The sequence below is a fragment of the Hibiscus syriacus genome, unplaced genomic scaffold (assembly GCF_006381635.1).
Source record: "Hibiscus syriacus cultivar Baekdansim isolate YM2019G1 unplaced genomic scaffold, ASM638163v2 tig00110885_pilon, whole genome shotgun sequence".
Lineage (NCBI taxonomy): Eukaryota > Viridiplantae > Streptophyta > Magnoliopsida > Malvales > Malvaceae > Hibiscus > Hibiscus syriacus.
The window spans coordinates 139816-155631 of record NW_024062897.1 but is presented as its reverse complement, the minus strand read 5'-3'; the positions used below and the strand labels follow the sequence as shown (position 1 = coordinate 155631).

At 35.3% G+C, this 15816-nt stretch overlaps 2 protein-coding genes across 3 annotated transcripts; one reads left to right on the top strand and one right to left on the bottom strand.

The window, feature by feature from the left end:
* The first annotated feature begins 4112 nt into the window (after positions 1 to 4112).
* LOC120144260 (PH, RCC1 and FYVE domains-containing protein 1-like) lies at positions 4113 to 13076 on the top strand. 2 transcript variants are annotated; one of them, XM_039158366.1, is made up of 9 exons: positions 4113 to 4468; positions 5853 to 5939; positions 6821 to 6910; positions 7345 to 7425; positions 7536 to 7730; positions 7815 to 9938; positions 10817 to 10963; positions 11571 to 11956; positions 12607 to 13076. In XM_039158366.1, exons 1-9 carry the CDS (start codon positions 4400 to 4402, stop codon positions 12737 to 12739), a joined length of 3312 nt encoding a protein of 1103 aa, XP_039014297.1. In that variant the 5' UTR covers positions 4113 to 4399; the 3' UTR covers positions 12740 to 13076. The 2 variants fall into 2 exon arrangements, with proteins under 2 accessions (XP_039014297.1, XP_039014298.1); XM_039158367.1 differs by lacking the exon at positions 6821 to 6910.
* A 428-nt stretch (positions 13077 to 13504) lies between these two features.
* Positions 13505 to 15614, bottom strand: LOC120144226 (putative pentatricopeptide repeat-containing protein At3g47840). Its single transcript, XM_039158341.1, has 3 exons — positions 15347 to 15614; positions 13661 to 15039; positions 13505 to 13630 (listed from the first exon to the last, which is right to left on the bottom strand). Exons 1-3 carry the CDS (start codon positions 15612 to 15614, stop codon positions 13505 to 13507), a joined length of 1773 nt encoding a protein of 590 aa, XP_039014272.1.
* Positions 15615 to 15816: the final 202 nt, after the last annotated feature.

Below are 15816 nucleotides of genomic sequence, written 5' to 3'. Positions count from 1 at the left end.
TGAACGTCAATTGTAATATAAAATTACAAGTTTGGAATATATGGATAGTTGGGTGACCATTTTATATTTTTTAATAGTCAATGAATCAACAAAGCAACATCCTATGGTCAAGATACCATTTTATAACTTTTAATAGCCGGATGACTCACAATGTAGTACCCTATAAATTAATTTTCGAGAGAATGGTGAACCAAACTAATTTTGTATAATTTGATTCAACTATGTTTTATATTTAATTCTATTTTGATCTGATTTTTCTAAAAATTAAAATAACAAATAGAGTTAATTACATTATATGTTCTCAACTAATAACTTTTATTTTAAATTGATCTTCAAAGTTTTAAACATTTTGATTTGGTTTCCAAAATATCACTCTCATTCTAAATTGATTCTCAAACTTTTGAGTATTCCAAGTTCATCCCTATACTATGATATTTATTCTATATTTGGTCCTTAAACTTTTGAATATTCCAATTATATCCCCAAACTTTTGAATGATTTTAGGGGAAATTATTGAAACATTTAAAAGTTTAGAGATTAATTTAAAATAAATGTCATATTTTGAGGATGAATTTGAAATATTTGAAAGTTCAAGATCAATTTAAAATGAGAATTATAATTTAAAGATGCAATTAGAATATTTAACAATCTAGATAACTTAAAACGAAAACCATAATTTAACAACATACAAAGTAGTAATTAAATGATTCTATTTAAATTAACATTAATTAATTTACCATCTGTTGGGCTTCTTTGTAAAATAGAATGGTCCCCTCCTCTCCTAGACATAGTAAGGTGCCCCTAAACCCTATGAATAAGCATATATAATTTGCTTAGGCTTTTGCAGGTGATGGTGATTGGCAAATGGGGAAAACATGGTCCCTTTTCTAAAGTAAAAATAGGGTACTTTTGGGTTAGTTATGGGCCCTTCTTTCCCAGTTTTAAGGGATGGGTACCCTGTAGACTTCTTAGCCTTTTATCTACTACTTCTAGTCCTACTGTTACTATTATATGACCCATTTGAAAATAACATCAGCTTCTATTATATATTTCTTTTTCAATTGGATCCTGTCATTGTTCCCATGTCAGCATCATGTTTACAAAAATATTAATTTTTATTTTTAAAAAAATTATTAGTATTTTAAAATTCAATGTACAACATTGATTTTTTTCCTATTAACCACGTGATAAAAAAAATCAAATTAACATATCAGGTCAATCATTGTTCAATTTTGATTATATTTTTATTTTATCAATAAATTTTGCTAATTATATAATAAATCTTTCTCTACATTTTTAACGTTTGAATATGGAAGAAGATGTTCTAACGTCAAAATTAAAGGAGATTTAAAAAACTTGACTAGAACTCGGAGAAGGAAAATATTAAAGATATTTTCACAAAAAGAAAATAGAGTTTGGGAATTTTATAAATTACAAAAATATGCTAATACCATTAAATAATTACGGTGGAGATTAAATTGAAAAAATAGTGGTCAAAACAATAATAAGATCAAAGTTGAGTAAGGAAACTATTAGGTTGCGTTTGGTTGACATGAATCCATTCGAATTAGGGATAATTGGAATCCAATTCTACCACTTTCCCATGTTTGGTTCAAGTTTTCCAAGGAAATTTAAATCCCTCATGGCTTCAGCTTTCCATCAAATGAGGGAAAGTGAATTCTATCATTCTATGATGGAATTCAATTCCCTTGTTGGGGGAATTGAAATTTGACCATACTAACCTCATCAATCTTTTGGTAATTTATTTATATATTGAATAAAAATATTTTTTATTATTTTGGGTCGGGTCGAGTTTCTAATTCATATATTTGGGTCGGGTGAAACTTTATTTTGGTCGGGTCGGGACGGTTTTTTTAAGTGTGATATTCGGGTCGGGTCGAGTTCGGGTTTAGGGTGAAAAATACTCGACCCGAAAATATATAATTTTACCTTATATATTTAGGAATAATACAATAATACCCATCTATATATAATTTTTTTTTCAATTAAGTTACCGTTTTAATTGAATAAAAATATTTGTTTATTATTTCGGGTCGGGTCGGTTGGATTTCTAATTCATATATTCGGGTCGGGTCGGGTGAAACTTTATTTTGTTCGGATCGGGTCAGGTTTTTTTAAGTGTGATATTCGGGTCGGGTTCAAGTTTAGGGTGAAAAATACTCGACCCGAACCAAAAAAATATATAATTTTACCTTATATATTTATGAATAATTACAATAATTACCCTCTCTCTATATATATTTTTTCAATTAAGTAATTGTTTTTATTGAATAAAAATAAATTTTTTATTATTTCGGGTCGAGTTGGGTTTCTAATTTATATATTCGGGTCGGGTCGTGTGAAACTTTATTTTGGTCGGGTCGGGTCTCGAATGGAGGTTCCCTTATTCACGGGTCGGGTCGGGTGGACCAAAAACCTGACCCATGACCATCCCTAATTGGGATGATTTTAACTTATGATATTTATTAGCATGATTTTTATAATTTATTGAAATGAATAATCAATCAATAAAATTAAAATTTAATTTTTTTTTAAATTTTTATAATATATTGCTACATGTAATTTATAAAACAAACTAAAATTAAGCAAAAAAAATAAGAAGGGCAATTATATCATTTTACATTACTGAAATCAAATTCATTTGACATGTTTACGAACCAAACAGAATATGGAATTGGATTCCAATTCAATTCCTGCCAACTAAATAGAATATGGAATTAGATTCCAATTCCTGACAGATTCCAATTCCTTCACATATTCTAATTCTTTCACAGATTCTAATTCCTTCACAGATTATAATTCCTTCAAAAACATTCCAGCGAACCAAATGTCACCTTAGATTTTAGATATTAACCCGACAAAAATACACAAATTGTGGGCTTCAATTTTGGGATTCATATCTGTTTGTTACTTAGTATTTCTTTATCCGTAACATAGAAGCCCAATGGTTCTAGTCTTTTAGGCTGCCCCATGGGGTTTCTTTTTGCGTTTTGTAACAAATATATAAAAGAAGAAATAAGAATAAAATCAAATAATGTAGCTATCATATAATATAATAATTTAGTAGTTAGTATTTTTTATGTTAATATATTATAACTAGAACCTATCAAGCGGTCTCAGTGGTTAAAGAAAGTATTATTCTTTTCAAAAAGTATTGAGTTTGAGTAGTTACGTCTGTAGAGTATGCGTGTGTTATCAATGGTTAATAAAGATTCTGAATATATATTACATTTGTAATTGCTCTAGGCTATATATATATATATATATATATTATAGCCATGAAAATTAATAATATAAAGTATAAATATATTTAAAAATGCTTATTATAAAATATATAGGCCGAAATTAACTCAAATAAATCTAAACCCACTTTCAAAATTAAGCCCAAACCCATTACTTGAATGAAACCCAGCTCAACTCACCACCTCCAAGTCTCGGTTAAGATTATTTTACTGTTTTTCCATTCCTTTTCTCGGCCACCAAACGGAAAAAAAAAACACGAGAAATAATAGAAAGCGAAAAACTAATTACTGAAAAACAAAAAAGTTAGAAGCAGATACTGTTGATCAAAGCAACATTTCCCACGAATTAATATTAAAGCTCTAGATATCTTAAGTATGGTTAGAGTTCGAATTATAACGTTTAAGAATGAAGTAAATTGGGTTAGAGGGATTGTCGTTATTTCTGTATTATTCGATCTGAATGAATCAATTAATAGATCGAATACGAGTGATTAATTAAAAAAATATTAATAATTTTTGCTGGTATTTATATTTTAGCAATTAGCATTTTGCATTATCCCCCTGTTACACTTTTCTTTCCTTTTCTGTTTCTTTCGCATTTCTTTATTCCATTCCCCCCTTCTCTCTTTGCAACTCGTAAATCGGATCATATTTTACATATTCCCAACTCTTACTCTTGTTTTCCTTGCCACTTCCCTCCAAATTTTCGCTCCTTCTAAACAATTCTCTGCGTCCATTTCCCCCCACTCAGTCGATTCTTTTTCTTTCACCCCTACTTTTTTTTCTTGACCGCTTTCCCTACTAAAAAGCTTGTTCTGTCCGTATTTGCTTTAAAAATAATGCCATTGAAATTCCGAAAGAGATGAGTGAAGATTGGAGTTAGTGAGATTCTCGAGATGGTAGAATCCCAAATTTTTGGAGATTGGGTGGATTTTGAGAGGTTGAAGTTAGGGCTCAGCTGTGGAGAGGAGCTAAAAGTGAAGGGTTATTTGGATGGAAGGGTTTGGTTTCGAAAATGGATGAGTTTATTTTGATCATTTCTTAAGTGAGTTCGTTTTTACTTCTTTGGATCCTTGACTCTTTTGAGGGGTTTAGGTGGTCAATTTGGTTTGGTTTAGTAAAGTGTAGTTTCGTTTATGTCAAGAACGGACAGGATGTCTTCCGATATTAGCAGAACCGGCCCCGTCGAAAGAGACATCGAGCAGGTTCTTTTCCCTCTTTAGTTGCTGATTTTCCTTGTACTCCAATTACTGAATTTGATTTCGCTGTTTGTTGGATTGAATTTGTTTAGTTTTTTCTCTTCTTGCTGATTCGATGACTTCAACTTGAGGACGTCTTTAGTAGTAATTGAGATGTTTAGGGTTTTCCAGTGATGTGTATGGGTGAATTATGCTTAGTTGTGGGATAGAAAATGGTAGCATTCTTGTTGCAGATTGTCTATGGTGAAGCCCCATTGGCAATATTGAGCTTATTTTAACTGTTAAGTTGCTTTTGCAAAGCTTCTAGTGGTCGACTTTAGTAGTGCTGGTGAAGAGGGGAAACCAGCTAATCTTGTTATTGCGTTGATTGAACGATATTAGAATTTGGCATTCAAATCACCATGAAACTAAATCCAGTCATGTGTCAAATGAATGGAATACCAAGCACTGTATGTTCTAGGACTTATGAAATTTGTTGGCTTTTTATTATGCAGCCACTTTACTTTCTGGACTCAAATCAACTTGGGTGATGATGCTTCTCCTCTGGTTATTATTTTTTGTTTCACCATCAATGATCATTTCGTATTGTGAATATTGTTATGAGGTTGCATTAGGATATGCTAATTACTTGTGATATTTTCTAGTTTTTAACAAGTCAGTGATAATTAAAATCTCATATACCAGATATATTACTTTAGATGGAGAAAGAGTGTATGGCATACCATAACTAACTTTCATCTGCCATGAGTAATTTAATACTTCTGCAGATTACTTCTTCTTCTTGGGTAGTTGAAATTTAAGTACTAAGTCGATGCTAAGCAAATTGATATCTAGCAATAGATAAATAAATGGAACACACATAGTTTCCATGTCACATCTATAGACACAAACCGCCCTTAATGAGAATCTTCTATTTGTTTCTGGATCCTTGGAGATCCTGATCTAAGCTCTCTGAAGTGTAGGCTGGAGGTAATTCTAATGTATGTCTCTTTTTCAAGTTAAGTTGGATAAATACATTACTTAGATGTTCAGTATTGCTTGGTTGCCGAGCATTAGTGTGGTGTTACTTCAATCAAGGCGGGAGTTAATCTGAATTTTGTTTTGGTAAAAGGGGATTTTCCTTTCACTTCCTCAGAACTAATTTTCTTAGTGGCCCTAATATTCATTTATTGTTGTATTTTACTATTTCAGTCTATTATCTTTCTGAATTTCAAAAACCTTTTTCCCCTTCTATTATAAAGAGTATTCTCCTTTCTTGAATAATATAATGATGCAGTGGATGTTTTCCTTAATTTGTCATTCTGCCACGTGTAAATTCATCTCGGAGGTATAATTATGTCAAGTTTGCAAAATATGCCGAAGTTAGCTTATTGGATACTCTTTACAACAGGCCATTACTGCTCTGAAGAAAGGGGCATACCTGCTGAAATATGGAAGAAGAGGAAAACCAAAATTTTGTCCCTTCCGCCTTTCAAATGTAAGTTTTGGCTCATTTTCCAGTCACGTGCTTGAATTTTTAATATGATTCTTTAAAACGTGTATCTGTTCTAGAGCATAATTTTCATTGTTTGCAATCAGCCTCAATTGCAGATGCAAGTAATGTTTTACACATGTTGTTCAAGCCATGAACAATAATGTGAAAAGTACTTTTAGCCATTGTATGTAATGAAATATGGAATGACAAGTATTATATAAAGGAAATGAGGTTTAAAGATGTTGATAATTCGGCTATTCATATTGCTAATCTGGATAGTTCAAGCTATTTTTATTTGAATAGAAACAACTCTTATACTGCATGATGATCCTTTACTTTGTTTAGCACTATTTGGTGCTATTTGTTTGTCTTTTGCAACTCATGCTCAAGTACCTCTATCAGATAGAGGGAATTCAGGTTAAAAACTGCTGGTAAGAAGAAGAATTCTTATTTCTTGTTGTCGAATTGGGATACAAATTATCTGTACTTGCACAGGGAATTAACCTATTCTGCATGATAGCACATCATATTTGCTTTCATCATTCTTGCTCAAATGGGTTCAGTGAGACCACAGTCCACTTGCCTTCAGTACAAGTCATCACTTGATTTATTGCACAATAGTACCGGTTCCTTCTTTACCCTTGTGTTTAAAATAAAAAAGAAAATCGAAGCTTACAAAGGCCACCACTTTGTATGTGGAAATCTATAGTACCATGTATCTTGTCAATATTCACTTTTTGTTTAAAACTTGGTGTACAAATGCATGAAATAGCATAGGTGGATTGCAAAAGCCTGAGATGGAAGCTTGGATTGCAAATTCTTGTTTCAATTTATCATTTTTCTTGTGCTTGAAGCCTAATTCTTGATTGTAATTCTCCTTTCAGGATGAGTCTGTTTTAATATGGTTCTCGGGAAAAGAGGAGAAACATCTTAAACTAAGTCACGTTTCCAGAATCATATCTGGGCAGCGCACTGTAAGTGGTTTTCTGTGCCTACTTTTCCATGAGATTGACAATATTTATAGAGTTGGTTACATGTCTGATTAAGATTTAAAAGAGAAGTCCGTTTTTTGCTGATTTTTTTAATCATTTTCCTTTTCTCTTCTATTCCTCCAGGATTCATATTTTATACATTGTAATTTATTTTTAATAGGAAACTTGATTAGAAATTATGTAAACTTTTCCCAAACTGATGTAGAATTTATTACAATATCATGAAATAGTGGGTAATGAGTTGTTGTTGGTCTATTTTGTGCGTATTATTTTGATTATGGTGTCTCAATATATATTATTTTGTGGTAGTCTTTTCTTCATCATTCATGTCTTGTCTTCAGGATACTGACATTGTATCATTATAACTTTTTTTTTTCATCTAGTACTGATTAAGAATGGTCTATTTCATCTCCCAGCCTATCTTTCAGAGATATCCTCGGCCCGAGAAAGAGTATCAGTCTTTTTCACTTATATATAATGAGAGATCTCTGGATTTGGTAAGAATATGCTTCTTTGTAAGCATGGCTTCTTGTCTATCTGACTGCACCACTTTTCTTGTGCCATATCCAAACAGTTAAAAAGTATTTATATTGTTATCATATACTAGATCTGCAAGGATAAAGATGAAGCTGAAGTCTGGTTTAGTGGTTTAAAAACATTAATCTCTCATAGCCACAAAAGAAAATGGAGGACAGAATCAAGAAGTGATGGCATTCCTTCTGAAGCAAGTAGTCCAATAACATACACACAAAGAAGTTCACCTTTGAATTCTCCATTTGGCAGTAATAATAGCTTGCAGAAGGTACCCCCCCCCCCGCGCGGGAAGAATCTGCTTTATAACGCTGCAAGATAGTGATTTTAAGATGCTTTTTCTTCTTAAATTCAGGATGGTAGGGATCACCTTGGCATCCATAGCCCGTATGAAAGTCCTCCGAAGAATGGTTTGGATAAGGCATTTTCAGATGTCTTATATGCAGTTCCTCCAAAAGGCTTCTTTCCCCCAGATTCTGCTAGTGTTTCAGTTCATTCTTTGTCTTCCGCTGGATCAGACAGTGTACATGGTCACATGAAGACTATGGAAATGGATGCTTTTAGGGTTAGTCTTTCAAGTGCAGTTAGTTCATCAAGTCAAGGGTCTGGTCATGATGATGGTGATGCCTTAGGTGATGTTTTCATTTGGGGTGAAGGCACCGGGGATGGTGTTTTGGGTGGTGGAGTTCATAAAATTGACAGTTCTGCTATTAAAATGGATTCTTTATTGCCAAAGGCTTTAGAATCTGCAGTTGTTCTTGACGTCCAGAATATTGCCTGTGGTGGTCGACATGCTGCCTTGGTAACCAAGCAGGGGGAAGTTTTCTCCTGGGGAGAGGAATCTGGAGGTCGGCTTGGGCATGGTGTAGACTCTGATGTTTTGCATCCTAAGCTCATTGATGCCCTTAGTAATACTAACATTGAGCTTGTAGCATGTGGTGAGCACCATACTTGTGCTGTAACACTTTCTGGTGATTTGTACACATGGGGTGATGGTACATGTAATTTTGGTCTCCTTGGTCATGGAAATGAAGTAAGTCATTGGGTGCCAAAACGACTGAATGGACCCTTGGAGGGCATACATGTCTCATCAATCTCTTGTGGCCCCTGGCATACAGCTGTAGTGACCTCTGCTGGTCAGTTGTTTACCTTTGGTGATGGAACATTTGGTGTTTTGGGTCATGGAGATCGGAATAGTGTCTCAATTCCAAGGGAAGTGGAATCCCTAAAGGGGCTCCGCACTGTACGAGCAGCTTGTGGAGTGTGGCATACTGCTGCAATTGTTGAAGTCATGGTTGGAAATTCGAGTTCTAGCAACTGTTCCTCAGGGAAGCTGTTTACATGGGGAGATGGTGATAAAGGTCGTCTTGGGCATGGTGATAAGGAATCAAAACTTGTTCCTACTTGTGTAGCTGTTGAACCAAGCTTTTGTCAAGTTGCTTGTGGACACAGTCTGACAGTTGCCCTCGCGAGATCAGGGGATGTCTACACCATGGGAAGCACTGTTTATGGGCAGCTGGGAAATCCTCAGGCTGATGGAAAGTTTCCTACCCGTGTTGAAGGAAAGCTTTCTAAGAGTTTCGTTGAGGAGATTTCTTGTGGTGCTTATCATGTTGCTGCTTTGACTTCCAGAACTGAAGTCTATACTTGGGGGAAGGGAGCAAATGGTCGATTAGGTCACGGGGATGTTGATGATAGAAACACCCCTACTTTGTTAGAAGCACTGAAAGACAAGCAAGTTAAAAGTATTGTTTGTGGCACTAACTTCACTGCAGCAATCTGTCTCCATAAATGGGTTTCGGGTGTTGATCAGTCCATGTGTTCTGGTTGTCGCCTCCCCTTTAATTTCAAACGAAAACGTCACAATTGTTATAACTGTGGACTGGCCTTTTGTCACACATGCAGCAGTAAGAAATGTCTTAAGGCTTCCATGGCTCCAAATCCCAACAAACCTTATCGTGTATGCGACAATTGTTTTAATAAGTTGAGGAAAGCTTCTGAAACTGAGGCATTATTGCAATCATCTGTAAGTAGAAGGGGAAGCTTAAATCATGGGACTACTGTATTTGTTGATAAAGATGATAAGTCGGATTCCAAAAATCGTGCACAACTTGCTAGGTTTTCGTCAATTGAACCCTTGAAGCAAGGAGAAAGCCGATCAAAGAAGAACAAGAAGCTAGAATTTAATAGTAATCGAGTCTCGCCTGTTCCAAATGGAGGATCCCAGTGGGGAGCCCTTAATATGGCCAAATCTTTTAACCCGGTATTTGGATCATCCAAGAAATTTTTTTCAGCTTCTGTGCCTGGATCAAGAATTGTTTCTCGTGCAACATCACCAATATCAAGGCGCCCTAGTCCTCCTCGTTCAACTACACCAACTCCAACTCTTGGGGGCCTCACTTCTCCTAAAATATTTGTTGATGATGCTAAGAGGACCAATGATAACCTTAGTCAAGAGATTGTCAAATTAAGAGCACAGGTATTGCACTTCTCATCACGCTTGTGGAATTTTTTCCTTTGATTGTTGTTCTTGGTCCATGTATTTTCTTATTTAAGTCTTGTCTATAAATTGTTAAAATGAAAAAAAAGGTAAAAATCTAACTCATTATTGATTAACAATGGGAAAGTGATTCAAAAAGAAGCAGCAATCCTAACATAATCATTCTGAATATAAGAATTAATATCATAAATTTTGTTGTCCAAGAAAAAATATGTTTAATTTTCAAGGAAAATTTTTCTTTATATCCTGGCACATGTTCTTTTTTTATTATTTGAGCAAAAAGCGAGTAGCAAAAATACTGTCAAATGATAGCTAAATAAATTGCAGTGTCTTGCGTTGTTTCACATCTTGCACTTTAGTGCGTCTTTAACTAAGGTGTAGGAAGCTTGATAAAGATTAAAAAAATTGAAGACGTCATATTTTTGTGAGTGAACCATGAGAGTGTTTAGGTCGTAGGAACTCATTTCTCTTTGTTTTTTTCCTTGTTCTGATTGATATCTTTGTTGGATATCATTGCTTTCATGATGCTTAGATAACATATTGAGCATGCATTATAGATCTCTGTCCAAAGCAACTGTATGAATTCATCAAAACAGGTTCCTATGCTATGCAATATAAATTATGGTAAATTCTGCAACCTGCTACCTGTATAATTTCTATTGGACAATATGTTAACAAATGAGGAAAGAAAAAATTCTAAGAGCTAAATGAGCTGATAAAAACTAGATGCTATGCTTTAATTTTTGCAGGATATTTTACCGTACAGAAGATTTACGCTTGTTTCCTTTATTCAGCAAGTTTGTTTAACTTGTTTACAGGTTATACAGTGGTTATACTTATGTTACCAATCTGTACAGGTGGAGAATCTTACACGTAAAGCACAGCTTCAAGATGTTGAGCTGGAAAAAACAACGAAACAGCTGAAGGAGGCAATAGCAATTGCAGAGGAGGAAACTGCAAAATGCAAAGCAGCAAAGGAAGTTATCAAGTCACTTACTGCCCAAGTAAGATGGATTTGTGTTTGTACTCGATGGATATTGTTTGTTACGAGTGATAATTGCTTTGAATTTTGAACTATAATTTTTTTCCTCTGTTGTTTACTTAGCTTATCATAGGAAGTTATCAAGTCACTTACTGCCCAAGTAAGATGGATCTGTGTTTGTACTCAATGGATATTGTTTGTTACGAGTGATCATTGCTTTGAATTTTGAACTATAACTTTTTTCCTCTGTTGTTTACTTGGCTTATCATGTTATTTCCCCTAGTTTTTATACTCAGGTTTCCTCGTATATATTATCCAAATGGGCCTAAAGTGGACAATATCTTGCAAGTCAGTGTGGGCCATGATTGAGCATATCCCGATATCACAAACATGCTCAAATTCAATTATACTGCTTACTTTTCAAAAAAAAATCATATTACACCTTTGGTCGATTATATCGCTGTTGTGTTCTTTTAAGAAGTTGGAATCACAAAGCTATTCAATGGATAGCTATATAGTTTAGATGCTTTCTAATCGTATCACTAGAGTCAGTTAAGTGATTGATTGGACTTTCAATACTTAAATCATGTCTTTTTACTGATATGGATGATTATTTATGTGCTGAACAGTTAAAGGATATGGCTGAAAAACTGCCTGTGGGAGCTGCACGGAGCATCCAATCACCTTCATTTACTTCATTTGGCTCTAACCCCGCTTCCAGTGATGTCTCCAGTGTTTCAGTTGACAGATTGAATTGTCAAATAGCGTGCCAAGAACAAGATTCAAATGTATCAAACAGCCAGTTGCTTTCTAATGGATCCAACACTACCAGTAATCGTAGTTCTGGCCACAATAAACAAGGTCATATTGAACCAGCAACAAAAAGTGGAGGTAGAACAAAAGAAGGTGAATCTCGAAATGAGAATGAATGGGTTGAGCAAGATGAATCTGGTGTGTATATAACACTTACTTCTCTACCAGGAGGTGCCAATGATCTCAAGCGAGTTCGCTTTAGGTATGTTCTCCATTACCCTCTTTGGCAATTCTAAATTTTGTAGATAAGATAATGGAAAATCAGGAGTGATTAGTTGGAGAGGACATTTCTGCTTGCAGCAAGCAAAATGAAGATGATAATTAAGAAAGTGTTCATAAACAGCTCAGTTAGCCTGATATAAGATATTTGGTATCGTCTAAACATGTGAAAAAATCAACTTAAAACCCTTGCTTATCTTTGACGAACAGCTAAGTAAGCATATGCTTTGAGATGTACTCCTAGATGCATTGTTAAGTGCTAAGCTTGCAACCATATTTTGGGGCTCTGATCTAAGTTCACGGGTGCTAAATGAAGTGAAGAAATCTTTGACGAACAGCTAAGTAAGCATATGCTTTGAGATGTACTCCTAGATGCATTGTTAAGTGCTAAGCTTGCAACCATATTTTGGGGCTCTGATCTAAGTTCACGGGTGCTAAATGAAGTGAAGAAGCTTGTCGACATGATTTACTTTAAGCTATAACACTCGAAATATTTAATGGCCTTAAAATAACCATTCCTGTTTAGATCATCACCCTTGATATGTGTGACTATTCGGTGTAACATATTGACTGTCAAATTTTGATGTGGTAATGTTGTAGAGAAATAAACGGTTTTTGAAACTTTAAATGCAGTAAGAAGCGGTTTAGTGAGAAACGAGCAGAACAATGGTGGGCAGAGAACAGAGCAAGAGTATACAAGCAATACAATGTCCGCATGATAGACAAGTCTAGCGTTGGCGTTGGGAGTGAGGAATTGGCTCATTAACACAGTGAGATAACCATATGTACATGTAATAGACTTTTGCAAGATTCCAGTCCCAATTATTCGGATGATCTCAGTTGATCAAATTATACTCGGTTTTCCATTGTTCATCAAGAGTTGATGGAAGCAGAAATGGCAGGAGTAAAGATAAGTAGAGAGTTTGGCTTGAGTTTTCTTTTATTTTTCCCCTCTGATATATAAATATAAGTATATACCCCATTTGTGTTGTGTGGGAGGGATTGAGTATGACAAATGTAAATTCTTAGTAGTTTGATGGCTCTGGTTGAAAGCAGCTGCCATGTAATGTAAATTCAGATGCAAATGAATTCTGCAGTAGAAAGTAGTTATACTCTTTTTCTTTTGATTTATATAATAATTTCAGTTGAGGTTTGTTAAAAGCTTATGCTATATTGCTTTTATGGGCTAATATTGTTTTATTTGCGTTATTAAGGATTATGAGTAGTTTCACTCATGAGACATCCATGATAACTGTCTTATTTTGGAAGGGATCGGAACAGTCATCTTGCGTGGCGAAGTTTGTTGTCGGTAGATCGAAGCAGTCTCACACAAGAAGTTGGCTAGTGGGATTTAGAACTCATCTTGCAAACACTTAAATATAATTTTTAAGTCCTAAGTTCAATCACCTTTATACCCTATCTGTATTTTCCTATAAAATCTTGCAAAAACTTAAATAATTTTTATCGACTATAAAATATTAAAGGTCAACTCAACTAACTCAAATTTTATTTGAGGGGAATTTTATTAAGTTTACTCCAAACTATAAAAAATATGAGGCATATACAAGTAACAATCAAGTGATTGAACATAACAAGAAGCTTGTTTTACGTAGATCCCCTCGTGTCTAGGATGAAAACCATCTCCGCACCTGAAAACGTGCACTTGACCATTGACCATCACCCAACTACACTCAGCTTCTTTCTTAACACCACAGTGGGTCATCAATGCCCCGACTTGTCGGACATCCTCCCACCGACCCTTGGCCGCAAAAAGATTCGATAGTAATATGTAATGGGAGGCTGTACCAGGGTCAAGCTCCAACAGTTTCTCTGCAGCACTTTCACCAAGTTTCTCATTCCCATGCCTTGCACTAGCCCCAAGAATTGTCTCCCAAATCAAGGGGTCCGATGTAACCTTCATGACGTTGATGAAGCTTTCGACTTCATTGAACTTTCCGGCACGGCTTAATATATCGATCATGCAAGCATGATGCTTGATTGTAGGTGCCATCCTATAAATATTGGTCAAAGAGTCGAAGTGCTCTTTCCCTTCTCCGACCAAGCCCATATGACTACATGCAGATAAAACTGCGATGAACGTTACCTCAACTGGCTTGAGGCCATTATCTAACATTATCTTGAAAGTTTCTAAAACCTTCGATCCTTGCCCATGTTGCAAGTATCCGAATAACATTGTGTTCCATGAAACATCTGTTGACACCATGCCCTGGAAAGCAGCTTCAGCTTCTTCTATGCAACCACAGTTGGCATACATATCTACAATAGCAGAAGATACAAACACATCATCAAAACTCCCGGCTCTTAACGCCATAGAATGAAGCGACTGCCCATTTTCCAACATCGCCATCTTGGAGCAATTACTCAAACAGGTGGCAAGAGTGAATTCATTGGGCTTCACGCCTTGCCCTTGCATCTGATTGAAGTACTCGATAGCCATCTCCGAATGATCACTTTGGGCATAACCAGAAATTAATGTTGTCCATGATAAAAGATCTCTCTCAATCAATTGACTAAAAAGTAGATCTGCATCCGCCAAAAATCCATTTTTGACATACAAGTCGATAAGAGATGTTCCCACCGAATTATTATCATCCAGGCCATTCTTTATTATATGGACATGCACTTGCTGTCCGAAGTTTAGATTTAAAAGATGGGAACAAGATTTTAAAATGTTAGTAAATGTATAGATATCAGGCTTAAAACCTTCAGCAAGCATTTTGTGAAAGATACTTGGTCCCTGATAACAAGTTTTATCGCTATATGATCCGGAAAGAAGAGCATTCCATGAAGCTAAATCCCAAGAACTCATTTCCTTAAACACATGCCAACCATTTTGGACTGACCTGATTTTCATATACATTGCAATAAGTGCATTGCTCAAAACAATTTCGGATTCAAATCCATATTTAAGTATACAAGCATGAATGCCTTCACAATAGAACTGATCACCCGAATTAGCAGCTACACTAGCAATACTTGCAAAAGTATGTTGATTCTTACCCCTTTGTGTCTCATTAGGCAAAACAACTCTGCTGCTTCTTGAATCTGACCGTGCTCATCAAGGCAGTTGATCATCGCACTCCAGGTTACTGTGTTGGGTCTTTGAACCCTTTCAAATACCTTAAGTGCATCCGTAGTTAATCCACATTTTGAATACATGTCAAGAAGGCAACAACCAACAAATTCATCGTGCTCACAACTGGTCTTAATCACCAAAGAATGTACAATCAAGCCCCATGTTATGTTTACCGAGCACGAACAACTTTTGAGCACATTTGACAAAGTTAACTTACTGCACCTCAATTCGGTTCCGTCATCCCTCGAAAAAAAATCAAAATCTTTCCTTCATCACCCTTTAGAGCATATCCATTAAGCAATGCATTCCACGACACAACATTCCTTTTATCCATGTAAACAAACACTCTCTCTGCCAATTCTATCTCACCACATTTTGCATAAAGATCAACAAGAGAGGAACCAACAAAAACATCAAACAAAAGCCCAAATTTAACACCTTTCCCATGCAACAATGTCCCATAAAACAATTCTGAACTCAAAGAACAAGCTTTCAAAGTGGTCACCAAGCAATTTCCATTTGGCCTAACTTTATCTTTCTTCATAAAACAATAAAAACCCAACCCATGATATCCATATCCTTCATTAACTAAACCAGAAAACAAAGCAGTCCAAGACACAACATCTCTTTCAGGCATTCTATCAAGCACTTTACAAGCATATCCAAAGCTCCCACATTTCGTACAAACGTCTACTAAAGAGTTCCATAAAAACAAATCTGGATCAAATCTGATTCTTATTGTCTTC

Bases quoted from the DNA above. Each gene is read 5' to 3' on its own strand.
- LOC120144226 (XM_039158341.1), bottom strand. From the start codon at position 15,614: ATGAAGAAAGATAAAGTTAGGCCAAATGGAAATTGCTTGGTGACCACT. The intron at 15,040-15,346 runs GTGATGAAGGAA...GAGCACGGTCAG, and splicing joins TAATGGATATGCTCTAAAGG to ATTCAAGAAGCAGCAGAGTT. The intron at 13,631-13,660 runs AGTTGGGTGATG...GGTCAAGTGCAC, and splicing joins TTAAGAAAGAAGCTGAGTGT to GTTTTCAGGTGCGGAGATGG.
- LOC120144260 (XM_039158366.1), top strand. From the start codon at position 4,400: ATGTCAAGAACGGACAGGATGTCTTCCGATATTAGCAGAACCGGCCCC. The intron at 7,426-7,535 runs GTAAGAATATGC...ATCATATACTAG, and splicing joins ATGAGAGATCTCTGGATTTG to ATCTGCAAGGATAAAGATGA. The intron at 9,939-10,816 runs GTATTGCACTTC...CAATCTGTACAG, and splicing joins TTGTCAAATTAAGAGCACAG to GTGGAGAATCTTACACGTAA.